This window comes from Helianthus annuus, chromosome 14 (genome assembly GCF_002127325.2).
Source record: "Helianthus annuus cultivar XRQ/B chromosome 14, HanXRQr2.0-SUNRISE, whole genome shotgun sequence".
Lineage (NCBI taxonomy): Eukaryota > Viridiplantae > Streptophyta > Magnoliopsida > Asterales > Asteraceae > Helianthus > Helianthus annuus.
The window spans coordinates 158,271,775-158,299,453 of record NC_035446.2 but is presented as its reverse complement, the minus strand read 5'-3'; the positions used below and the strand labels follow the sequence as shown (position 1 = coordinate 158,299,453).

The window sequence follows — 27,679 nt, the reverse complement described above, 5'->3', positions numbered from 1 at the left end:
TATTATCGTTCTTGACGATTTATTAACCATGGTAAATAAGAGCCATATTAGTTAATTAGTTTCATTCAGGACTTTTTATTAGCTACTTTACCTGAGAATGAAATATATATTGGCACAATAGGCCTAGTCATTTGGACAAATTTCTAAATTTGAATTTAGATTCTATAGGATTAAATTTGAATAATTAAAACAATCAATCCTTTTCTTGGCAGGGGGTCTATAAACCACGGCTGCCTTTTTGTTTTATATGACATTAGTTATAACCCGTAGGCATTATGTCACAATCAGATATATATATATATATAGAATATAAATTTGGATAATTTATTAAAAGGGTGACATGTGTGATTTTACGGATCAGACTAGCCAAGAATGCTAACATGTTTACAGATGTTAACAGAGATTGAATCTTTTTAAACAGGTTCTACCATAATGGCTAGGTCTTTATTATGACATTCAAGCTAGGTTTTACCTTTTTAAGATTCTTATTATTAAAATGGTAAATTAAAATAATAATTGCTATTTTTCATTTATTCGTGTATTATATTTATGCATATAATTTAAAAATGAAAAACTTAAATTAACCATTTCAAATAAAATTAACTAACACGAGTTTGCCCTAAACGGGACTTTTACTCAAATAACATACCCACGCAGGGGCTAAACTAACAAACAAACCCACGCAGGGGTCGAACAGAAACAATCAAACCCACGCAGGGGTAGAACAGAAAGGAAAAATATGCCCACGCAGGGGCAGAGTACAGAAATAAATGTCCTCGCAGGGACATGATTAAATAACTAGCAAACGAAGGATTTAGTAGTCCTTCTTGCTTTTTCCCTTGATTAAATCCACCATCTTCTTAAACATCCCACGATTATGCCGACGATCTTCCCGCAATTCATGCCGCATCTCTCGTCGCACTTCATTTATCCCATGAAGGATTTCTTGAACTTGTGGCGGCGACATCATCGGTGCCAGCGGTGGTGGCGGATAATGCGGTGGTTGAGGAGGCTGCGGCTGCTGATATCCATATGATGGGTATCCATAGGTCGATTGTCCCGTAGCCCAGGGACCTCCAAAAGGACCTTCCGGATTGAGAGAGTTGTAGTTCGCAGCTACCCAGTAGGGATCCCCTGTAAAGTCATAACCTGTGGGGTACGTCTGCTCGAAGGGATTGTACGCTGCCGCGCTAGTGTAAGCAGGGATTGGGTCTCCAAAACCCTGTGGTGGTGGTGGCGCGATTGGCGCAGATGTTACTTCTGAGACGGGGTGTGAAGATTCTCCCATCTCTGGTTCTTCACGAAGTGGCAAATATCGGCTGCTACCTGAATGTGGAGGGGTGCCGATGCGTATTCCCCCTCGTGCGGAAATCCGTGCGTTCGTTCGTCTTCGCCTCGGAGGCGGAGGAGGCAAAACCGGAGGTGGTGGCGGCGGTGGAGTGACCGCGACAAGTCGGGAATCCTCAGAAGGATTTGGCTGCTGCTGTGGCTGCTGTTGCTGGGGGTGCAAGGGAGAGCTGTGTTGTGGCTGGTGCAGGGGAGAGTTATGGTAACTAGGGGTAAATACCCAGTCATGCTGCCTAAATTTCTCCTCAAAGCTGTCGGGACCATTGTATGGTGATCCCACAAAAGGTGACCCATCAGAAATCTCGATAGGGTGGTTCGGAGTTCCAGATGGTGGCATTGAGGGATCGGTATCTTCATCGACATCCATCGCATTGTCGCCAGGGAAATGGTCTTCTGGTCCAAGTGGGTTAAAACCCATAGGCACATCAAGGTAGTCAGCAGGGTTGAACAGGCCTTGGAAAACAGGTGATGGGTGGTCAAAGGGTGATTGGTGTCCTTGGAGAGGAATATAGGACTGGTGAGATTTGTGGGGCTCATTTTCTGATTGAGGCCCAAAGGAGTGTGGGATAGAAGGTGAGGTACTCAGTGAAACCGAGTGCCTTGCGGGTTCAGTAAAAGACCTCCACAGATTTTGAGCATCTGTGTTATGGGAGCCTGAAGGTGTTCGCCTGTGCGAAGGTCCGGCTTCATGGTCGTTTGGGGCTACATATGCTCCTTGTCCCCTTCCTCTTCCTCTCATACGTGGCGGCATTTTGGGAACCTGTCAAAAATCAAACAAGTGACACAACAAAATATATATAAGACCAAGTTAGAAAATAAAACAATTTTGGATATTTCCTAAGTTCTTTGTCTAGACTCGAGAATCGAGGAATGTGCAATTGTGTAACTGAGATTAAACACAAAAGGCTAGTGTTTAATTCACTCAGAGTTGGCTCTGATACCAACCTGTCACACCCCTAATTTCCACGTGTCACCGGTGGGCCCGGTGGGGAGTATAGTGACGTAGTTGGCATCATCATAGACAAACAACACAATATATAAATGCACAGCGGAAGCAAAGATAGATTCATTTCAACTTTAATAGAGTGTAATAATAAATATCACTAATAGTTGAAACGGATCCACAGGCGGATCAAAATAAAATAAGATATTGTTCAACAGAGTTATTGTCATCCAAGCTTGCGAGACTTATTGTGGACGCTCTAGAAGACAGCCAGCCTATTACATGTAGTACCTGCACTTAACCTTTTGGAAAAATACGTCAGTTTACACTGGTAAATACAATTTAACTGACTCATTTTGAAAAGGTTGAAAATTGATTTGAATGCTCAAGGCACAAAACATTTTTATAACTTGGGATAATTATTTATTATAATCTTGTGAACGAATTACATGTTACTTGTGCGTTCAGTAGCCCGGATCTTGTCCGGGTTAAAGATCAATAGACACACCACAATAATGAGTTATACACTGACAGGTGTACGCCTACACCTCGTGCTCTGGTCGTGGCCATCTCGTAAGATGATGCCAAGGATATCCGGGACATGGTCATTAATCCCCCAAAGGCTTAAAGTAAAACAAGACTGTTTAAACGAGCCGATCAAATTATTCAATTAACCACCCAAGGATGTAAGATTTGATGCTCGATCAAGCGGTATTCTATATACCGTAACCCAAGCCCGTATAGGGAAAATAAGTTAAAAGTATTTACCTTGGTAAGTATAAATCACAACTAGCAAGTGAAGGTAGCTTTTACTGGTTCTTCTATTCTGGAACAAAGGTTTATAATAACCTATTAGATTCCTAACGGATCTTTATTTAAGCCTAAGCTTAGACCGGTTAGTTTTAAGGACGATACGGTTCAAACGCACGATTAAGCGAAGACCGGATAGAACGTGATTTAGACCCGAAAAGTTTGAATACTTGTATAATATGGGTATGCTAAATACATTCTGGATTTTGAGACAAAAATGATAATGTTTGACCCGTTTCGGTCAATTTATGCAAACTAGTTACATAAACCGAACCGAACGTTAAGAGCGTTACGGGTAACCATAAGAGTCATATGCAAGTTCCCTGAGATAATATGCTCTAAATATGTCATAATATCAGTAAGTTATGTTCTATTATGCCCCGAATGAATTTAAACTCAACTTATGCCTTATAAGGGCATTTTGGTCATTTAAAAGATTATAAAAGAGTTAAATTGTAATCTGAGTTGTAGGTCTGATTCATACAGTAAAATACTTAATTTAACATATTATAACAGTAGGGTATGACCCATATATGAAACTTATCATTTAAAATCAAACTATGCACCTTAGGGGTATTTTGGTAATTTCACAAGGGCTAAAAGTGTCAAAACTGGAAACCTGAGTTCAAAAACTTATACTTACTGTTATTTTATAAAAATATACTAAGAATATCAGTAGGTATCAACCTTATATGGTTATAGTGCATATTAGGCGTTAAAAACGCTTAAATAGGCGATTTAGAGTCGTTTCCGGATTTTCAAAAGAAAGCTGATATTTTTATATTTCCAGAATGCTCAAAATAATTTATTTAACAAATGAAATCAGTGGAATAAGGTTTGGGGTCAAAAAGATTTATAAAACTCATTTTATGGCTTACAAAGGTAAATTCGGTATTAACCGAATTAAACTTAGAGACCTATCTTATGCTCAGCCAAAAAATTAAATAAAAATCATCAAAAATCCCAAAATATAATATTACATCAGTGGGTAAAAAGTTTTATATCAAAAAGTGGGTTTAAATAGGCTATACGCTAATTACGCCGTTTACTTAACATAAAGCTTTCAAATTACGATATTGAGCATAACTCTTAATCTAGACCTCCAACTGATATCAAATTTTAAGTGCAAGCTTATAAATCAGTAACAAACGTTTCTACTCTTTCACTTTTTCAAAAATCGCGTTTTATAGCAAAAAGGGCATAATAGTCAACTTTTAGACATAAATCGGAAACATGCATATGCATCGGATGAGTATTGAACCAAGTTGTAAAATCTCAGAGAGTTTTACATATATAAAAATGGTCCAAAATAAGCTCTAAGTCAGATCTCAAACATGCATGCACGGATCAGAATTGAGAGTCAAAGAAAAAGTCAATTTATGAGACTTTCGGTTCTGATCCGGGTTTGGACGGAAAATTGTCGAGTTGATCATGATGAAACATGTTCTTACATTCATTACAAAGTTATTTTGATGATCAAACAGATTGCATGTGACCTACATTGCTAATTATGCTAATTTTTGCAAAAACACCTTCTGTTGACTTTTTAAGAAAAGCTTTGACTCGACAATCATAATGCTTAGAGTGGGAATCTGTAAATACCCTTTTGAGGGTTTGTTACCCACATAAATACCAACTTGTAGGTACTTTCAATTCGAGAAATGACAGAGCCATTTTCGTTTAATCATAGAGTCAAACTAAATTTACGACGGATTGACTTTCGGTTAATAAACTAAGCTAGAACGAATTTGAAAGAGTTATGAACACTTACAATGGTCCTAAATAAGCTTAGAGATCACTAGGAAGATGCCTTGATGTCCAGAAAGCTCCAGAGATGGTCTTGTGAATTTTTGAATATGCAAGTGTTCTTGGTTTACTACTTCAAGTGCCTTATATGTAGATTTTAATGTGTTGTGAGGCTGCCACAATAGTCTAGGGAGGTTGCAAGATGTATACAAGTGCCCCTAACTGCATGTAATCCCATTGGTGAGGCTCTAGAGTCGGATACAGCTGGTTACCACCCGAATTCAGACCTGAAACTGGCAGCTGTGAGTTTTCTGTCGCTGGGCAGGTCATGTGGCCCGCTTAAGGGTTCCCAGGCGGGCCGCCTGGGCCTTCTGATCCACAAAAACTCTTTATAATGTTTGCGTTTTGGTCCTTGGTCCTTTGTTACGTGGTTTTGGCTATCTATCTTGCTCATTAGACCCTCAAACTTGATTTTTAAGGACCTTGGGACATTTACAAACATGGTAAAGTCCTTGGTTAACTTTGTGCTCACCCGAAAAGTCACAAAATTCAACGTTGACGCATTTAACCCTTCGTGCACGGTTTTGATCATAACTTTCTCATACGATAACGAAACTTCATGAAATTTTTACCACATATTCTAGTGAGTATATTTTATCATTACAAAGCTTCGGGTTTGCCAAAAGATCACTCAGAGGTATACATTCAACATGTTGACACAATTGGCCCCTGTAGTTTGCAATTCCTCACTTTCTTTCATTTTCCGCTTTGTATGATCCATGATATATCCGTTTAGGGTTATAAACACCAGGTAGGGTTATTGTAGAGCCTATCTTTCCATTGTTGACACTTTGGACCCTTATATTCCCATAGTTTCACTGTTTGTCAACTTTAGTCCCTCTAAAGTATGTTTTCGCATATCCAAAGCCTATGCCACGTGTCAATGCATTATTGGACGTAAATTTCCGAGGTGTGTATTCGGGACCTCTACGGGCATCCCATTTGACCTTAACAATAGGTATGTACTTTCTTCGGAGCTTCTTCACCTGTCGATCCTCAATCGACAATGGTTTTTCCACAAACTTCAAGCTTTCATCAATGTGTATATCTGTATGCGGTATGACCAGTGATTCGTCAGCGAAACACTTTTTCAGATTACAGATGTGGAACACATTATGTATACTACTAAGCTCTTCAGGTAAGTTTAGCTTATAGGCAACTGATCCGACGCGTTCGATAACCTCAAAAGGTCCTATGTATCTCGGGCTCAGCTTACCTCTCTTACCAAATCGCATCACTCCCTTCCAGGGTGATACCTTGAGCAATACTTTGTCACCTACTTCGAAGTGAAAAGACTTACGCTTTGGATCAGCGTAGCTTTTCTGCCTATCTTGGGCAGCTTTCAAGCGATCGCGAATCTGGACAATTTTGTCCGTCGTTTCAAAAACCAAATCTGGTCCTGATAACTGAACTTCTCCTACTTCTGCCCAACAGATGGGTGTTCTGCATTTTCTACCATATAATGCCTCGAAAGGCGCAGCCTTAATACTAGTATGGTAGCTATTGTTATAGGAGAACTCTATCAATGGTAGGTGGTTATCCCAACTGCCACCTAAATCAATCACACATGCTCGAAGCATGTCTTCCAATGTTTGGATGGTACGCTCACTCTGTCCGTCTGTCTGCGGATGGTAAGCCGTACTAAAGTTTAAGCGCGTACCCAAAGATTGTTGGAAACTCTTCCAAAAATGAGAGGTGTATCTCGTATCTCGGTCAGAGATAATCGACACTGGTACACCGTGTAGAGCTACGATCTTATCCACATATAATTGAGCTAACATGTCAGAGCTGTAAGTTTCTTTAATGGGAAGGAAATGTGCTGACTTGGTTAGCCTATCTACTATAACCCATATAGTATCGTTTCCCTTCCTTGTTTTGGGCAATTTGGTGATGAAATCCATTGTCACAATCTCCCACTTCCACGTGGGAATTTCAGGTTGTTGAAGCAAACCTGACGGCTTCTGATGCTCAGCTTTGACTTGCGCACAAGTCAGACACTTAGCTACATACGCAGCTACAGACTTTTTCAACCCAATCCTCCAGTAATTTGCCTTTAGATCCTGGTACATCTTATCAGCTCCAGGATGAACGGAATATTTGGAGCTGTGGGCTTCCTGGAGGATAACATCTCGAAGTCCCCCGTAAACTGGAACCCATATTCGTCCATTCAGTCTTAGCATTCCGTCCTTGTCATAGGATAACTGCTCCTCAGTTACTCCTAGCTTTTCTTCAGGATAGTTAGCTTCCAACACAGCTTCCTTCTGTGCAGCTAACACCCTCTCGTTCAAATTATTCCTTATTTCTATGCGCTTGGCATTGATTCTTATCGGCTTCACTCTTTCTTTTCTGCTTAAGGCGTCAGCAACTACATTCGCCTTGCCTGGATGGTATCTTATCTCACAGTCGTAATCATTTAAAGTTTCCATCCATCGTCTTTGTCGCATGTTCAATTCCTTCTGATTGAACAAATGTTGAAGGCTCTTGTGATCCGAATAGATTACACACTTTGTTCCATACAAGTAGTGTCTCCACAGTTTTAATGCAAATACAACGGCACCCAGTTCCAAGTCGTGGGTGGTGTAGTTTTTCTCGTTCACCTTTAGCTGTCGTGAAGCGTAGGCAATGACCTTGCCTCTCTGCATGAGTACACAACCCATACCAGTGTGTGACGCATCGCAATACACCACGAATTCCTCTATACCATCGGGCAATGTTAACACTGGTGCATTGCTCAACTTCTTCTTCAGAACGTCAAAGGATTCCTGCTGCTTAGGGCCCCAATCAAACTTGATCTTCTTACGTGTCAACGAAGTTAGGGGCGCAGCAATCCTTGAAAAATTTTCGATGAATCGCCTATAGTATCCTGCTAATCCTAGAAAACTGCGAATCTCGGTAGGTGTCTTTGGCTCTTGCCAATTCATAACTGCTTCTACCTTAGCGGGATCTACTTGGATACCACGCTCACTTACCACATGTCCAAGGAATTGGACTTCTCGAAGCCAAAATTCGCACTTTGAAAATTTGGCATAGAGTTTCTCATGATGTAGAAGTTTGAGAATACAACGAAGGTGTTTCTCGTGGTCAGCCTGGTTCTTTGAGTAGATAAGGATGTCGTCAATGAAGACGATGACGAATTTATCCAGATAAGGCTTGCAGACGCGATTCATGAGATCCATGAATGCGGATGGTGCGTTAGTGAGCCCAAAAGGCATCACTAGGAACTCGTAATGTCCATAACGAGTTCTAAACGCTGTCTTGTGTACATCTTCATCCTTGACCTTCAGCTGGTGATAACCCGACCTCAAGTCGATCTTTGAAAAGTAGCTTGCCCCTTGCAATTGATCGAACAGATCGTCGATCCTAGGCAAAGGATACCTATTCTTGATGGTGACTTTATTAAGCTCGCGGTAATCGATGCACAGACGCATCGATCCATCCTTCTTCTTGACAAACAAAATTGGTGCTCCCCAAGGAGACGAGCTAGGTCTAATAAAACCTTTAGCTAACAGATCATCTAACTGCGTCCTTAATTCCTTCATCTCCGTTGGTGCCAACCTATATGGTGCTCTCGCTACTGGCGCCGCACCCGGAATGATGTCAATTCGAAACTCCACTTGCCTATCTGGTGGTAAACCAGGTAGTTCTTCCGGAAACACTTCAGGGTATTCCGAAATGACAGGGATATCTTCAATCTTTGGCTTTGGCTCATCAATAGTAACTTGTGCCATATAAATGACACAACCCTTCTGCAGACATCTGGATGCCTTGAGCATGGACACTTGCTCGGGCAATCCATGCTGGGTATCTCCTTGGATAGTGAGTGACTCACCGGACGGAGTTTTAACTACCACTTGCTTTCTGTTGCACACAATCTGGGCTTGGTTATGTGACAACCAATCCATACCTATCACTACGTCAAAACCGGCTAGCTTAAAAGGAAGTAAGGATAATGGAAAAGAGTGATTCCTAATGGATATAACACATCCATCTAAAACAGTTGAGGCGGTTTCTATGGTCCCATCAGCTAATTCCACTTCATACTTCACACTTAAGGCTTTTACAGGTAATTTTAACAACTCACAGAATTTATTATCTACAAAAGACTTATCTGCTCCAGAGTCAAACAATACTCTAGCAAAAACATCGTTTACAAGAAAGGTACCTGTAATTACGTTGTCATCTTGAACAGCTTCCTTAGCGTCCATCTTGAAGACCCTTGCGTTGGTCTTTTTTCCTTCTTCGGTTTTCTTGGTGTTCTTCGGGCAATTAGACTTAATGTGCCCCTTCTCGTTGCAACCATAACATGTTGCATCCTTCAGCTTCTTACATTCCAAGGTCTTATGATCTGTGGATCTGCAGATTCCACAGGGTCTCGCGTGAGACTGGGATTTCGACTCAAATCGACACTTCCCAAAATGGTTCTTCTTGCAAGTTTTACATTTGGGCTTATCCCCTGATTGTTGCCTATCCTTTTTAGATCCCAACCCTTTCTTGTGGTCGTCATTTCCTCGGTGTCTCTTCTCTGATCTTCGTGAGGTATCGTCCTCACGCTTTCTCTTACTTTCTTCTGAGTTCCTAAGAGCTCTCAACCTGACTACGTCCTGGGTGAGAGAGAGGGATAGATCAGCTACTGATCTGAAAGTTGTAGGCCTCGATGCCTTAACACTTGCTTTAATCTCAGGGGCCAAACCCCCAATGAAACGGGCAATCCTTCTCGGTTCTGGGGTTACCAAGTATGGAACCAGTCGAGATAGAGTATTGAAAGTGGTGAGGTATGCCTGGCAGTCTAGATTTTTCATCACCAAAGATACGAAGTCTGACTCGATCCTTTCAACTTCATGTTGTGGGCAAAAATTCTCTTTAATAAGGGTTACGAACTGATCCCATGACATACTGTAAAGTGTGGCCTTTCCGGCAGCTTGTAAGAGAGATTTCCACCACGCTAGTGCATCCCCTTTGAACGATTGGGATACGTACTTCACTACATCCCGATCAGCACACCCGCTGATATCTACCACTGTATCCATTTCGTCCAACCAGGTCATGCAGTCTACTGCTCCCTTCTCCCCAGTAAAGTCCCGGGGTTTACATGAGACGAAGTATTTGTATGTACATGACTTATCACGCGGTTCTGGCTTATGCTCGACCTTCCTTGACGGGATACTGTTTTGGTTGGATGAATGTCGGTCATCATCCTTCTTGAGCTCATCTTTCTTAGATACATCCTTCTTAGAGAGTGGTTTGCTATGAGCCTCCGAATGACCCTTGGTCTTGGAATGTGGCGCGAACCGGGTCCTACTTCGGGTCCTATTTGATACACTATATTGCCTTTCAATGGCTTTGGTAACAACATTCTCCACTAATGCTTGCAGCTCCGCACCAGTTATATGTATTCTAGTGTTATCTGGGCCTTCCTCCGGATGACTGTTTATTTCCTCAGACTTAGCCATGTAGCTTTAGGTGCTACATAAAAGTAAGGACAAGGTCTATTTAGAAGCCTAAACAGTATTATCGTTCTTGACGATTTATTAACCATGGTAAATAAGAGCCATATTAGTTAATTAGTTTCATTCAGGACTTTTTATTAGCTACTTTACCTGAGAATGAAATATATATTGGCACAATAGGCCTAGTCATTTGGACAAATTTCTAAATTTGAATTTAGATTCTATAGGATTAAATTTGAATAATTAAAACAATCAATCCTTTTCTTGGCAGGGGGTCTATAAACCACGGCTGCCTTTTTGTTTTATATGACATTAGTTATAACCCGTAGGCATTATGTCACAATCAGATATATATATATATAGAATATAAATTTGGATAATTTATTAAAAGGGTGACATGTGTGATTTTACGGATCAGACTAGCCAAGAATGCTAACATGTTTACAGATGTTAACAGAGATTGAATCTTTTTAAACAGGTTCTACCATAATGGCTAGGTCTTTATTATGACATTCAAGCTAGGTTTTACCTTTTTAAGATTCTTATTATTAAAATGGTAAATTAAAATAATAATTGCTATTTTTCATTTATTCGTGTATTATATTTATGCATATAATTTAAAAATGAAAAACTTAAATTAACCATTTCAAATAAAATTAACTAACACGAGTTTGCCCTAAACGGGACTTTTACTCAAATAACATACCCACGCAGGGGCTAAACTAACAAACAAACCCACGCAGGGGTCGAACAGAAACAATCAAACCCACGCAGGGGTAGAACAGAAAGGAAAAATATGCCCACGCAGGGGCAGAGTACAGAAATAAATGTCCTCGCAGGGACATGATTAAATAACTAGCAAACGAAGGATTTAGTAGTCCTTCTTGCTTTTTCCCTTGATTAAATCCACCATCTTCTTAAACATCCCACGATTATGCCGACGATCTTCCCGCAATTCATGCCGCATCTCTCGTCGCACTTCATTTATCCCATGAAGGATTTCTTGAACTTGTGGCGGCGACATCATCGGTGCCAGCGGTGGTGGCGGATAATGCGGTGGTTGAGGAGGCTGCGGCTGCTGATATCCATATGATGGGTATCCATAGGTCGATTGTCCCGTAGCCCAGGGACCTCCAAAAGGACCTTCCGGATTGAGAGAGTTGTAGTTCGCAGCTACCCAGTAGGGATCCCCTGTAAAGTCATAACCTGTGGGGTACGTCTGCTCGAAGGGATTGTACGCTGCCGCGCTAGTGTAAGCAGGGATTGGGTCTCCAAAACCCTGTGGTGGTGGTGGCGCGATTGGCGCAGATGTTACTTCTGAGACGGGGTGTGAAGATTCTCCCATCTCTGGTTCTTCATGAAGTGGCGAATATCGGCTGCTACCTGAATGTGGAGGGGTGCCGATGCGTATTCCCCCTCGTGCGGAAATCCGTGCGTTCGTTCGTCTTCGCCTCGGAGGCGGAGGAGGCAAAACCGGAGGTGGTGGCGGCGGTGGAGTGACCGCGACAAGTCGGGAATCCTCAGAAGGATTCGGCTGCTGCTGTGGCTGCTGTTGCTGGGGGTGCAAGGGAGAGCTGTGTTGTGGCTGGTGCAGGGGAGAGTTATGGTAACTAGGGGTAAATACCCAGTCATGCTGCCTAAATTTCTCCTCAAAGCTGTCGGGACCATTGTATGGTGATCCCACAAAAGGTGACCCATCAGAAATCTCGATAGGGTGGTTCGGAGTTCCAGATGGTGGCATTGAGGGATCGGTATCTTCATCGACATCCATCGCATTGTCGCCAGGGAAATGGTCTTCTGGTCCAAGTGGGTTAAAACCCATAGGCACATCAAGGTAGTCAGCAGGGTTGAACAGGCCTTGGAAAACAGGTGATGGGTGGTCAAATGGTGATTGGTGTCCTTGGAGAGGAATATAGGACTGGTGAGATTTGTGGGGCTCATTTTCTGATTGAGGCCCAAAGGAGTGTGGGATAGAAGGTGAGGTACTCAGTGAAACCGAGTGCCTTGCGGGTTCAGTAAAAGACCTCCACAGATTTTGAGCATCTGTGTTATGGGAGCCTGAAGGTGTTCGCCTGTGCGAAGGTCCGGCTTCATGGTCGTTTGGGGCTACATATGCTCCTTGTCCCCTTCCTCTTCCTCTCATACGTGGCGGCATTTTGGGAACCTGTCAAAAATCAAACAAGTGACACAACAAAATATATATAAGACCAAGTTAGAAAATAAAACAATTTTGGATATTTCCTAAGTTCTTTGTCTAGACTCGAGAATCGAGGAATGTGCAATTGTGTAACTGAGATTAAACACAAAAGGCTAGTGTTTAATTCACTCAGAGTTGGCTCTGATACCAACCTGTCACACCCCTAATTTCCACGTGTCACCGGTGGGCCCGGTGGGGAGTATAGTGACGTAGTTGGCATCATCATAGACAAACAACACAATATATAAATGCACAGCGGAAGCAAAGATAGATTCATTTCAACTTTAATAGAGTGTAATAATAAATATCACTAATAGTTGAAACGGATCCACAGGCGGATCAAAATAAAATAAGATATTGTTCAACAGAGTTATTGTCATCCAAGCTTGCGAGACTTATTGTGGACGCTCTAGAAGACAGCCAGCCTATTACGTGTAGTACCTGCACTTAACCTTTTGGGAAAATACGTCAGTTTACACTGGTAAATACAATTTAACTGACTCATTTTGAAAAGGTTGAAAATTGATTTGAATGCTCAAGGCACAAAACATTTTTATAACTTGGGATAATTATTTATTATAATCTTGTGAACGAATTACATGTTACTTGTGCGTTCAGTAGCCCGGATCTTGTCCGGGTTAAAGATCAATAGACACACCACAATAATGAGTTATACACTGACAGGTGTACGCCTACACCTCGTGCTCTGGTCGTGGCCATCTCGTAAGATGATGCCAAGGATATCCGGGACATGGTCATTAATCCCCCAAAGGCTTAAAGTAAAACAAGACTGTTTAAACGAGCCGATCAAATTATTCAATTAACCACCTAAGGATGTAAGATTTGATGCTCGATCAAGCGGTATTCTATATACCGTAACCCAAGCCCGTATAGGGAAAATAAGTTAAAAGTATTTACCTTGGTAAGTATAAATCACAACTAGCAAGTGAAGGTAGCTTTTACTGGTTCTTCTATTCTGGAACAAAGGTTTATAATAACCTATTAGATTCCTAACGGATCTTTATTTAAGCCTAAGCTTAGACCGGTTAGTTTTAAGGACGATACGGTTCAAACGCATGATTAAGCGAAGACCGGATAGAACGTGATTTAGACCCGAAAAGTTTGAATACTTGTATAATATGGGTATGCTAAATACATTCTGGATTTTGAGACAAAAATGATAATGTTTGACCCGTTTCGGTCAATTTATGCAAACTAGTTACATAAACCGAACCGAACGTTAAGAGCGTTACGGGTAACCATAAGAGTCATATGCAAGTTCCCTGAGATAATATGCTCTAAATATGTCATAATATCAGTAAGTTATGTTCTATTATGCCCCGAATGAATTTAAACTCAACTTATGCCTTATAAGGGCATTTTGGTCATTTAAAAGATTATAAAAGAGTTAAATTGTAATCTGAGTTGTAGGTCTGATTCATACAGTAAAAATACTTAATTTAACATATTATAACAGTAGGGTATGACCCATATATGAAACTTATCATTTAAAATCAAACTATGCACCTTAGGGGTATTTTGGTAATTTCACAAGGGCTAAAAGTGTCAAAACTGGAAACCTGAGTTCAAAAACTTATACTTACTGTTATTTTATAAAAATATACTAAGAATATCAGTAGGTATCAACCTTATATGTTTAATATGGTTATAGTGCATATTAGGCGTTAAAAACGCTTAAATAGGCGATTTAGAGTCGTTTCCGGATTTTCAAAAGAAAGCTGATATTTTTATATTTCCAGAATGCTCAAAATAATTTATTTAACAAATGAAATCAGTGGAAAAAGGTTTGGGGTCAAAAAGATTTATAAAACTCATTTTATGGCTTAAAAGGGTAAATTCGGTATTAACCGAATTAAACTTAGAGACCTATCTTATGCTCATCTAAAAAATTAAATAAAAATCATCAAAAATCCCAAAATATAATATTACATCAGTGGGTAAAAAGTTTTATATCAAAAAGTGGGTTTAAATAGGCTATACGCTAATTACGCCGTTTACTTAACATAAAGCTTTCAAATTACGATATTGAGCATAACTCTTAATCTAGACCTCCAAATGATATCAAATTTTAAGTGCAAGCTTATAAATCAGTAACAAACGTTTCTACTCTTTCACTTTTTCAAAAATCGCGTTTTATAGCAAAAAGGGCATAATAGTCAACTTTTAGACATAAATCGGAAACATGCATATGCATCGGATGAGTATTGAACCAAGTTGTAAAATCTCAGAGAGTTGTACATATATAAAAATGGTCCAAAATAAGCTCTAAGTCAGATCTCAAACATGCATGCACGGATCAGAATTGAGAGTCAAAGAAAAAGTCAATTTATGAGACTTTCGGTTCCGATCCGGGTTTGGACGGAAAATTGTCGAGTTGATCATGATGAAACATGTTCTTACATTCATTACAAAGTTATTTTGATGATCAAACAGATTGCATGTGACCTACATTGCTAATTATGCTAATTTTTGCAAAAACACCTTCTGTTGACTTTTTAAGAAAAGCTTTGACTCGACAATCATCATGCTTAGAGTGGGAATCTGTAAATACCCTTTTGAGGGTTTGTTACCCACATAAATACCAACTTGTAGGTACTTTCAATTCGAGAAATGACAGAGCCATATTCGTTTAATCGTAAAGTCAAACTAAATTTACGACGGATTGACTTTCGGTTAATAAACTAAGCTAGAACGAATTTGAAAGAGTTATGAACACTTACAATGGTCCTAAATAAGCTTAGAGATCACTAGGAAGATGCCTTGATGTCCAGAAAGCTCCAGAGATGGTCTTGTGAATTTTTGAATATGCAAGTGTTCTTGGTTTACTACTTCAAGTGCCTTATATGTAGATTTTAATGTGTTGTGAGGCTGCCACAATAGTCTAGGGAGGTTGCAAGATGTATACAAGTGCCCCTAGCTGCATGTAATCCCATTGGTGAGGCTCTAGAGTCGGATACAGCTGGTTACCACCCGAATTCAGAGCTGAAACTGGCAGCTGTGAGTTTTCTGTCACTGGGCAGGTCATGCGGCCCCCTTAAGGGTTCCCAGGCGGGCCGCCTGGGCCTTCTGATCCACAAAAACTCTTTCTAATGTTTGCGTTTTGGTCCTTGGTCCTTTGTTACGTGGTTTTGGCTATCTATCTTGCTCATTAGACCCTCAAACTTGATTTTTAAGGACCTTGGGACATTTACAAACATGGTAAAGTCCTTGGTTAACTTTGTGCTCACACGAAAAGTCACAAAATTCAACGTTGACGCATTTAACCCTTCGTGCACGGTTTTGATCATAACTTTCTCATACGATAACGAAACTTCATGAAATTTTTACCACATATTCTAGTGAGTATATTTTATCATTACAAAGCTTCGGGTTTGCCAAAAGATCACTCAGAGGTATACATTCAACATGTTGACACAATTGGCCCCTGTAGTTTGCAATTCCTCACTTTCTTTCATTTTCCGCTTTGTATGATCCATGATATATCCGTTTAGGGTTATAAACACCAGGTTGGGTTATTGTAGAGCCTATCTTTCCATTGTTGACACTTTGGACCCTTATATTCCCATAGTTTCACTGTTTGTCAACTTTAGTCCCTCTAAAGTATGTTTTCGCATATCCAAAGCCTATGCCACGTGTCAATGCATTATTGGACGTAAATTTCCGAGGTGTTACACAAAAGAATCGCGCGCTTCATTGGGGGTTTGGCCCCAGAAATCAAAGCTAGCGTAAAAGCCTCCCGACCTACCACGTTTAGATCTGTAACCGATTTGTCTCTGTCCCTCACTCAAGATGCAGCGAGACAAAGAGCATTAAGAAATGCAGACTCTGAAAAGAGAAAACAGGAAGATGACAATTCACGTCGCTCAGGCAAGAAACATAAGGGGAACCGTGATAGTAAAAAGGGGTCTGAAGCCAGGAGGAACGATCAACAGTCGGGCGATAGGCCCAAGTGCAAGGTTTGCAAGAAGCACCACTTTGGGAGGTGCAGGTATGAGCAGAAATCCCAACCTAGGTCATGTGGGATATGCAAGTCCACGGAGCACCGAACTCTTGAGTGCAAAAAGTTGAAGGATGCAACTTGTTACAGTTGCAATGAGAAAGGGCACATCAAGACCAATTGCCCAAAGATAGTGAAGAGGGCTGAGGAAGGGAAGAAGACCAACGCTAGGGTCTTCCAGATGAATGTGCAGGAGGCCATCCAGAATGATAACGTCATAACTGGTACGTTTCTCATTAATGACGTTTACGCAAGGGTATTGTTTGATTCTGGAGCAGATAAATCCTTTGTAGATGATAAATTCTGTGTATTATTAAGATTGCCTATTAAAGCCTTGAAAGTAAATTATGAGGTAGAGTTAGCAGATGGGACTTTAGAACCCGTTTCGACTGTGTTAGATGGATGTGCCATATCCATTAGGAACCACTCTTTTCCTCTGTCCCTCCTCTCGTTCAAATTAGCAGGCTTTGATGTAGTAATAGGAATGGATTGGTTATCGCGAAACCAAGCCCAGATAGTGCGCAACAAGAAGCAGGTAATAATCAAGACCCCATCTGGTGAGTCACTCACTATTCAGGGAGATACTCAACACGGATTGTCAGAGCAAGTGGCCATGCTTAAGGCATCCGGATGCACGAGTAGGGGTTGTGTCATTTATATGGCACAAGTAACTATTGGCGAGAAGAAGCCCAGGATCGAAGACATACCGGTCATTTCTGATTATCCCGAGGTTTTTCCAGAGGAACTACCTGGTTTGCCACCGGATAGGCAGGTGGAATTCAAGATTGACATCATTCCCGAAGCTGCACCAGTAGCCAGAGCACCATATAGATTAGCACCAACAGAGATGAAGGAATTAAGGACATAGTTAGATGATTTACTGGCTAAAGGATTTATTAGACCTAGTTCATCTCCATGGGGAGCGCCAATTTTGTTTGTTAAAAAGAAGGATGGATCAATGCGTCTATGCATTGATTACCGTGAGCTAAACAAGGTTACTATCAAGAACAGATATCATTTGCCTAGAATCGATGATCTATTCGACCAGCTACAGGGAGCGAGTTACTTCTCTAAGATAGATCTCAGGTCAGGCTATCATCAATTGAAAGTTAAGGAGGAGGATGTACATAAGACCGCATTTAGGACTTGTTATGGTCACTACGAGTTCCTGGTGATGCCTTTTGGGCTCACTAACGCACCTGCCGCATTCATGGATCTCATGAATCGCGTATGCAAGCCTTATCTGGATAAATTTGTCATCGTCTTCATTGACGACATCCTCATCTACTCAAAGAACCGAGCGGACCATGAGAGGCATCTTCGGTGCATTCTTAAGCTGCTCCGTCAAGAGAAGCTCTATGCTAAGTTTACAAAGTGTGAATTTTGGCTTCGCGAAGTCCAGTTCCTTGGACACGTTGTGAGTGAGCGTGGAATTCAAGTGGATCCCGCAAAGATAGAAGCTATCATGAACTGGCCAAGAGCCAAAGACACCTTCAGAGATTCGTAGCTTCCTAGGTTTGGCTGGATACTATATGCGTTTTATTGAAAACTTCTCAAGAATTGCTACACCCTTAACATCGTTAACACGTAAGAACATTAAGTTTAATTGGGGACCTAAGCAGCAAGAATCTTTTGATATCTTGAAGCAGAAGTTGAGTAACGCACCTGTGCTAGCCCTACCTGAAGGCATTGAAGAATTTGTGGTGTATTGTGATGCATCACACACCGGAATGGGTTGTGTGTTAATGCAAAAGGGCAAGGTCATAGCCTATGCTTCACGACAATTAAAGGTGCACGAAAAGAATTACACCACCCATGACTTGGAATTGGGTGCCGTTGTATTTGCACTTAAGCTTTGGAGGCATTATCTGTATGGGACGAAGTGTGTAATCTATTCCGACCACAAGAGCCTTCAACACCTGTTCAATCAGAAGGATTTGAACATGAGGCAGCGACGATGGATGGAAACCTTGAACGATTATGATTGTGAAATAAGGTACCATCCAGGCAAGGCTAATGTAGTCGCAGATGCATTAAGCAGGAAAGAAAGAGTGAAGCCGATAAGGATCAATGCCAAGAGCATTGAAGTTAAGAGTAGTTTGAATGAAAGGTTGTTAGCTGCACAGAAGGAAGCTGTGTTGGAAGCTAACTATCCTGAGGAGAAACTAGGAGTAACTGAAGAACAGTTGTCCTACGATAAGAACGGAATGTTGAGATTGAACGGACAAATATGGGTTCCTGTATATGGAGGACTTCGAGATGTTATCCTTAAGGAAGCCCACAGTTCCAAATATTCCGTCCATCCTGGAGCTGATAAGATGTACCAGGATTTAAAGGCGAATTATTGGTGGATAGGCTTGAAAAAGTCTATAGCTGCTTATGTAGCTAAATGCTTGACGTGTGCTAAAGTCAAAGCTGAACATCAGAAGCCGTCAGGCTTACTGCAACAGCCTGAAATTCCCACATGGAAATGGGAAATGGTGACGATGGACTTCATCACCAAATTGCCTAAGACGCCGAAGGGAAATGATACTATATGGGTCATAGTTGATAGACTGACTAAGTCAGCACATTTCCTGCCCATTAGAGAGACCTTCAGCTCTGACATGCTAGCCCAATTGTATGTAGATAAGGTTGTGGCCTTGCATGGCGTGCCAATATCTATTATCTCAGATCGGGATACTAGATACACATCACATTTCTGGAAGAATTTCCAACAGTCTTTGGGCACTCAATTGAATTTCAGTACGGCTTACCATCCTCAAACGGATGGGCAGAGTGAGCGTACTATTCAAACATTGGAAGACATGCTGCGTGCATGTGTGATTGATCTAGGAGGAAGTTGGGACAAGCATTTACCATTGGTCGAGTTCTCCTACAATAATAGCTACCATACTAGCATTAAGGCTGCGCCTTTTGAGGCACTATATGGTAGAAAGTGCCGAACGCCCATCTGCTGGGCAGAAGTAGGGGATACCCAATTATCAGGTCCTGACTTAGTCTTCGAGACAACAGACAAGATTGTTCAAATTCGCGATCGCCTGAAAACTGCTCGAGACAGGCAGAAAAGCTATGCGTATGAAAGACGAAAGCCTCTCAAGTTTGAGGTTGGCGATAAAGTTTTGCTTAAAGTATCGCCTTGGAAATGCGATTTGGCAAGAAAGGCAAGTTAAGCCCAAGGTATATAGGACCATTCGAAATCATCGAATGTGTAGGATCAGTGGCTTATAAGTTGAACTTACCAGAAGAGCTCGATGGAATTCATAATGTATTTCACGTCTGCAATCTGAAGCAATGTCTAGCTGATGAGTCACTAGTCATACCACACACAGATGTGCATATAGACGAGGGCTTAAAATTTGTGGAAAAACCTGTGTCGATTGAGGATCGACAGGTAAAGAAGCTTCGAAGGAAGCATGTACCCATCGTTAAGGTCAAATGGGAGGGCCGCAGAGGTCCTGATTATACGTGGGAGTTAGAATCCACAATGAAGGAAAAATACCCTCATTTGTTTCAGTAAATCTCGAGGTCGAGATTTCTTTTAAGAGGGTGAGGATGTAACACCTCGAAAATTCCTGTCCATTAAAATAAAGACACGTGTCATGAGAGACAGACGTGTCAGAAAAACCGGATTAAATAAAAGATGTTTGGTAGGATTTTATTTAAAAGGGCGTCATGTTATTTAAAATACCTCTGAATGACCCAAGGGCGACATGTTATTAAATCACCTCTGAGCGACCCGAATTTTATAAATCCCAAAATCCTTAAATCTTTTGAAAGTCATCCTATATGATAATCGGTTGTTTCCAAATAAATAAAGTTCCATCTTTTATGTGAACTCGGGATTTGACAGGATTGTTGCTACTAATAATGCTAAATAAGAATTCTTATAAGGAAGAATCAAGAATAATTATGAAGCTTGTTAACTATTAAGAGAATCCAAGACTTGCTCTTGGTATTTCCGTCACTTTGCAAGTTCCATAAGAGGGCAAATGAAGATGGGAACATGTAAGACCTATCCAAGCATGCAATGGCTGAGCAGATGGCCCCACTACTGAAAAAGATGGACTGAATTCGGAATTGTTTGATTGCATGGTCAAGACTTAAAAGTTTACAAATTTTTGTCCTCTGACCAACGGTTACGGACCGCAAGGCCCTAGGCTTACGGTCCGTAAGGAGGGTACCTGGGCATTTTCAGCAAGGGTCGGTTACGGACCGTAGCCATTTCAGCATACGGTCCGCAAGAGGTGCTTACGGACCGCAAGGCCTTAACCTTACGGTCCGTAAGACTGTCGCTGGCAGCAGAAAATGGACAGCTGTCTGTTCAGCCTGTTGCACCGCCTTATTGAAGTGGTTTTCGAAACAAGGGACTCTCTAGGCAGTATTTAGCCTATTAGGGACACCTGGGGTGATCTTGTAACTATCCTAGACTTCCATGTCTTGATCCTAGAGCATCTTGGTCCCTATATAAGGAAGTGAAGTGGTGAACTTTGATCATTCATTATGTGGGTAACAAACCCTTAAAAGGGTACTTCCAGATTCCCACTCTAAGCATGTCAATTGTCAAGTCAAAGCTAACTATAAAAAGTCAACAGAATGCTTAAATCCAAATTAACTTATAATTTGCAATGTAGGATGCATGCAACCTGTTTTATCATTAATATAACTTGGTAAATAATGTAAGAACATGTTCCAACATGTTCAACTCGACAATTTTCTGTTTAGACCCGGTTTGGAACCGAAAGTCGCATAGTTTGACTTTCGCTTTGACTTTCAGTTCTGACCCGTTTTAGTCAAGATTAAGATTGCCTTAGAGCTTCTTTTGGACCTAATAACATGTTAGTATATCCTCCTGTGATTATACAACTTGGTTCATTAGATATCTTGATCGTATGCATGTTTCCGTTAAATGCCCATATGTTGACCATTATGCCCAAATGTCCATAAATCATGATTTTTGAAAATATAAAAGGGTAGACATCTTAGTTACTGAATTATAGACTTGTCCCCAAAAATTTGACATCAGTTTGAGGTCTAGATTAGGAGTTATGCTCATTAGCGTAAATAGAAGCTTTCTTAGTAAATAGTTAGCGTAATTAGCATGTAACCTACCTAAACCCAAATTTTGTATCAAAACTTTATACCCACTGTTATATAATAATATTTTGGGAATTTTAAATATTTTTAGTTATTTTTAGGCTGAGCATAACTTAAGGTTTTAAGCTTAATTCGGCTTATGCCGATTTTGCCCTTTTAGACCATAAAATGAGTTTTACAAAACCTTTTGACCCCAAACCTTTTTCTACTGATTTGTTATGTTAAATATATTATTTTGAACCTTTTGGAATTATAAAAATATCAGCTTTTCTTTTAAAACCCGGAAATGGCTCCAAATCGCCTTTTTAGGCATTTTTACGACATAGTATATGTCAAAACTAGTTTTTATACATAAGGTCTAATACCTACTGATATATTTTGTAAAATTTCATATTATAACAGTAAACTAAAGTTGAGAACTCAGATTTCCGGTTTTAACCTTTTAAGCTTATGTAAAATTACCAAAATGCCCTTATGGGGCGTAATTGGAGTTCAAAATCATTTGGGGCATAATAGGACATATCTTACTGATATTACAACATAATTGGTGCATATAATCTCAGGAAACTTGTATATGATTTATATGGTTACCCGTTACGCACTTTCACGTTCGGATCGGCATATGTGACTAGTTTATGCACATTAGCCGAAGCGGGTCAAACCGTATCATCTTAGTCTCTAAATTCAGAATGTGTTTAGTTTACCCATGTCATACAAGTATCCAAGCTTGTAGGGTCTAAGTCACATTCCTTTTCGGTTTTCGCCCTCCTCGCGATTAAACCATGTTTATCCTTCGAAACTAACCGGTCTAAGCTTAGGCTATGTTAAAAGACCCGTTAGAATTCTAATAGGTTATTATAAACCTTCGTTCCAGAATAGGAGCCCAGTAAAAGACACTTGCATTTTGCTTTTGTGGTTTATACTTGCTCAGGTAAATACTTTTAACTTATTTTCCGTTATACGGGCTTGGGGGTACATAAAATACCGCTTGGTCGGGCAATTGACCCCAACTTATTAGTAGTTGGGTATTATCAATGTGACCCGTTTGAAAACTAGTTTTGTTTGTTTTACGCCTTTGGGAGCTTAATGACCATGTCCCGGATATCCTTGGCATCATTTTAAGAAATGGCCACGACCTTGACACCCGGGTGTAGGCGTACACCCGGTATGTGTCCATTTTTATTAAAGTATAAACGTTGGCTTCCCGCCGCGGACTTATACTGAGTGGTGTGTCAATTAACCTTAAACCCGGCACGACTCGGGCGACTGAACGCATAACGAACATGTAATTCTTTTACAAGTTTAACTTTGATTAATTATTCCCAAGTTATAAAAAGTTTTGTGCCATGTGCATTTAAATAAATTTTCTAAATGTTTTCAAAATGAGTCGGTTAAATTGTATTTACCAGTGTAAACTGACGTATTTTCCCCAAAAAGATTAAGTGCAGGTGCTACACGAAATAGGCTGGCTTCTCCTTAGCATCATAGAGTCTCGCAAACTTTGGGATGCATTTATCTGTTGAACAATTTTCTCCTTTTTATTCCGATCCGCCTGTGGATCTATTTCGACTACTTGTGATACTTAGATATTACATTTGATGGTTGAAGTAAATCTATTTTATTGCTTCCGCTGTGCATTATAATTTGTGTTGTTTGACAATGATGATATCAACTACGTCACGATACTCCCCCACCAGGCCCACCGGTGACACGTGGAAATTCGGGGTGTGACACTTCCTTTGGGTCCTATACCATTTACCTGATCATTGAAAAGAAGTGAGTGGTGTATGATGGTAATATCATTATGTGAACCTGGCATACCGAAGAACGCATGCCATATCCAAAGATCTTGGGACGCAACCGCTTAAAGCATGATGGCTGGCACCCCGTGAAATCCACTAGTGTGAGCACCTTGCCATTGGGTAGAACAAAGTTCGCAGGGCCATTTCATACAATCTAAACTACCTATCATCCCGGGTAGCCCATGATAATCAACGTGATGTTCCAATATTTGTTGCATGTCACTGAAGGAGGGCTTTCTCAAATATCTTTTCTTATAAAGTTCTAGAATACACGAACAAAAGTTGTGAAGAGTTTCTCTAGCTACACGTGCAGACATTTTTAAATAGTCATCCATAATGTCCGAACTATTGCCGTACGCTAACTGCCTAAGTGCGGCCGTGACCTTTTGCCACGTACTAAATCCTAATTGCCCGGTTACATCGGGTTTTTGTTTGAAATAATCATATTTCTCCTCAAGATCTCTAGATATTCTTAAAAATAAGTTTTTACTCATACGAAAACGACGCCTAAACATTTTTTCATCATACTTAGGTTCCGCTGAGAAGTAATCGCTTACCAACAAATCGTTAGCGGTGTGCCGTTCACGAGCGATGTACCTCCTCCTCCGTTTAGGTTGTTGAGTCTCTTCCTCTTCCTCATCGTGTTCGTCTTCCACGATAGCTTTCACCACAACCGCGATCGTTTGTAGAAATATTTCCGCACCATCGTCAGATGATGATGACGATTCACTATAACTTGAAGAACTCATGGTAATATTGTGTTTTATGTGTTTGATATTGTTTGAGAAAAATGTTAAATGTGGTAAGTATATATAAAGGAAAAAAGATTTTTTTTTTTAAAAAAAACTAGCCCCAACGGCTACTTTGAATCGGTCACTCAGCAACCGCCATGTCACCTTGCTCCCCCGCCCCACGCCCGGCTTGAAACCCAAGCCCCAAGTGCCACGCCCCAAACCCAAGCCCACCCGGGGTGGTGACTTGGGCGTTTTACCCCAACCCACGCCAAACCCCCCCCTCCCATAGCCCACGGTCTAATAAACAAAAATCGTTTTTGGACACGTGTCATTCTCTGGTAATTTCTCTCTCTTAGTTTTTTTATTTATCTCTTTTATTAAATAACTAGATAAGAGGCACGCCGCGTTGCGGCTAGGGCATACAAATTGTGTAACGCCCCACTTTTCCATAACTTTCCTTAATTAGAAAGCGTATCTTGCATAGTCTATTTTTGGAAACTTGTTTTTTTGTAATCGCATTTCGTGTCACACCATGTAAATCCGAGACTTCGGTCGTAATAAAACTAATTATCTCATACGAATTATACTTCGTTTATCTTTTACATGCTTAAACATTTTATACATTCGATACATACTCATGCCCTGGTAAACACATGCGTAACTTACAGTCAATACGTGATTCTAGATATCCTATACGTGCAAGCACTTGATTCTACGTTCACAATACACAACCTATACTTTATCTCATACAAACTTATTTAATTTCCTGTTTTATGTATAAAATAAACATTAATATACATATATATAATTAATAAATTAATTTAAGTAATACATAGTATACTTAAAAAAAAGAGCCAAAAGGCCTTGTGGCCAATGGAATTCCACAAGACCAAAATTCACGATCAAATTATTATTATTATTATTTTTGGGTTGTTTTCCTTCTTGCCCCACTCCCTATTACTGATGTAATAAGTTATTACCACTTAATATGCCATCCTAATTAATAGTATTGTTCATGTACTCAAAATGGATTTGGATGAACTATTTGTTCCGTTTTATTACACTAATATATAGTATAAGATGCCATTATTATATCAAACATATATTTGCAACAAAAAAAAATAATAAAAGGGAATGTGAAGGCCATATGCGGCCAAAAGTAATCCACAGCCAAGAACCGGCTGATCAAAACCCTACCCTCATTCTACATTTTAACAAAACCCTAATGACACCCATTTTTCATCAGCCGTTTTCTACATATCCAACTTTTCCCTCTCAAATTTCTCTAACCTTCTCCAAACCACATACACATCCCTTCCCCCCTAATTCTTGAAATCCCTGCATATACTCATCAGTACATTTAAGAACCATACCACAATTTCAAACTCTTAGCATCTTGTTCTCTTTGGTTGAACCAACCGGCCACCACAAGCGGCGGCGCTGTGGTGGTGGCGTCGGGAGGTTATCACGAGCGAGAAAGGAAGACAAGAGAGAGAGAGAAGTCGGAAGCACTCTCCGGCTACGTCTACGGCGGTGGACGACGGTGGCAGCAGTGGTGGTTCGCGGCTCGGGTTATTTCGGTTCAGTCCGCACCGGTCCAACTGGTTCAGGTTATGTTCGTGTTCAGTTCCGTTTTTCGATAGCCGACGACGGCGATGACATTGGGTTGGCTCGGGTCTGCTCAAGGGTTTGGTTCGAGCTCAGCTTAGTTTCAAGTCAGCCTCGGGTCTCGGTTCCGTTTCAGTCGGGTTTGGGTCACTCGGTTCAAGTTCGGGTTCATGCTCATCTTCGATCAACTGTTGGTCAACACCAGATTCGCATCGGGTTCGAGTCGACATCAGTCAACAGCAGTTGGTTCGGTTTCGGCTCGAGTCAAATCTGGTCAAACACGATGCTTGGTAAAATCGACGCTTTTTTCATTTTTTTTGTTTTATATATTTAAGTGTTAATGTTTTAATTAAGAGATCGAGTTGTATAAAAATTGAATCGATACGTCTAGTAAACGATAAATATCCTTTGCATAATTTTAAATATGTTTTAAACATTCAACAAGATTACGTTTTTACGCTCTTGACAAATTGTATTATACATTGTTGACCAGAATAATATATTTATACTTGGTCGACGAAAGTTATATATTTGAACATTATTGGCGAAAGATATATATCGTTAATGAATTGTTGAGTTTTGAAAATGTTAACGACAACTTGCGTTGTCGGGATCGTCTGAAAACAGCGGAAACTCTGCTCGTTTTTCGTGAAAATCCGTAAAACGAAATGTGCTAAGTTATGAAACAAAACTTATCGGATTTAAGTATTTTTTATAAAAAATAAATGTATATTTATTTTGATTACACTTCTATAACAATCTTGATGGATTTAAATTAGAATTTTTACATTAGATATCAAGAAGATAGACTAATTCCAATTCAAGTCCCCCGTCATAATTCCGATTTCTCATACACCTCCGTTTGCCCATATAGGGTGACTTCAGTGTTCCATCCTCCTAATCTCATGCACTCGTCAACACTTGGATAATCGGAAGACTTAGCAATTCCGTGAGTATACTCGCAACCCCCTTTTTATGTTTACCACTTTTGGGGTGTAACATGTTTTACTATTAAACAACACTTATTATTCTTTATGCAATGCACAAAACAATCCTTATACATGAATACTATGCTATGATACTTGATGCTTACGTGGACCATACTTATGTGATATGTTTTAGTCATTAGCTCTCACGAGCCTCCCTTCGACATGTATAGCGCTATAGGAGTAACGCACCGCCCCCCTTAAACTTGGGTCATGTTGAATTAATTAAACTTTCTTGCGTAAACAGAGGTTGGCTAGAAATATTGCATGCCGCGTTAGGTTGATCTCGTATAGACTAAGTTGCCATGTGGATTCGTTTTAAACTTTTAAACTTATACCTATACTTATGCTTAAACTTGTATACTCGCCTTTGCTTTTGCATTGAATTCTATTTTAAACATGTTACAGGTTGATGATGGCGATGCTATTAAAAGAAGTAGCGTTGATGCCTAGATACACATATAGACGTTTAGGTTTAATATGTTGTATCAATTTTGCTATGTTGTTATGTACTTCTTTGAATTTGATGTATTTGAATTTCTTGTAATGTTGACAATTTACTTTATGAAATGAAATCGATTTATTAAATATTGTCACAAATAGCGTTATGAAGTCTCTTGCAATCTTCACACTTCGTCTCATCCCGATGTTTCCGTCATTGGTTGGGGTGTGACAGATTGGTATCAGAGCCATAACTATAGGGAGTTAGGAAAATTGCCATGCTTTTGACCTAGTCTATAGTTAAGCACCGAATCCGACCATACTTGCTTCACATGCTACTTTTATGAAAATCTTTATGTGTTATTCTTGAAATGTCTCTTATGTGTTAATTTCTTTAAATGCTTTATGTGCTCATACTTGTTGTTATTATTTCAAACATACGT

General features: G+C 40.2%; 1 protein-coding gene and 1 long non-coding RNA gene across 2 annotated transcripts; one reads left to right on the top strand and one right to left on the bottom strand.

Moving 5' to 3' along the window:
* Window positions 1-814: 814 nt before the first annotated feature.
* On the bottom strand, window positions 815-1,765 carry LOC118486591 (leucine-rich repeat extensin-like protein 5). The gene has a single exon (XM_035983137.1). It carries the CDS (start codon window positions 1,763-1,765, stop codon window positions 815-817), a length of 951 nt encoding a protein of 316 aa, XP_035839030.1.
* A 23,335-nt stretch (window positions 1,766-25,100) lies between these two features.
* Window positions 25,101-27,260, top strand: LOC110906173. The gene is made up of 3 exons (XR_002573717.2): window positions 25,101-26,099; window positions 26,684-26,758; window positions 27,204-27,260. It is a non-coding gene; the product is annotated as an uncharacterized LOC110906173 (long non-coding RNA).
* Window positions 27,261-27,679: the final 419 nt, after the last annotated feature.

Bases quoted from the DNA above. Each gene is read 5' to 3' on its own strand.
- LOC118486591 (XM_035983137.1), bottom strand. From the start codon at position 1,765: ATGGGTTTTAACCCACTTGGACCAGAAGACCATTTCCCTGGCGACAAT.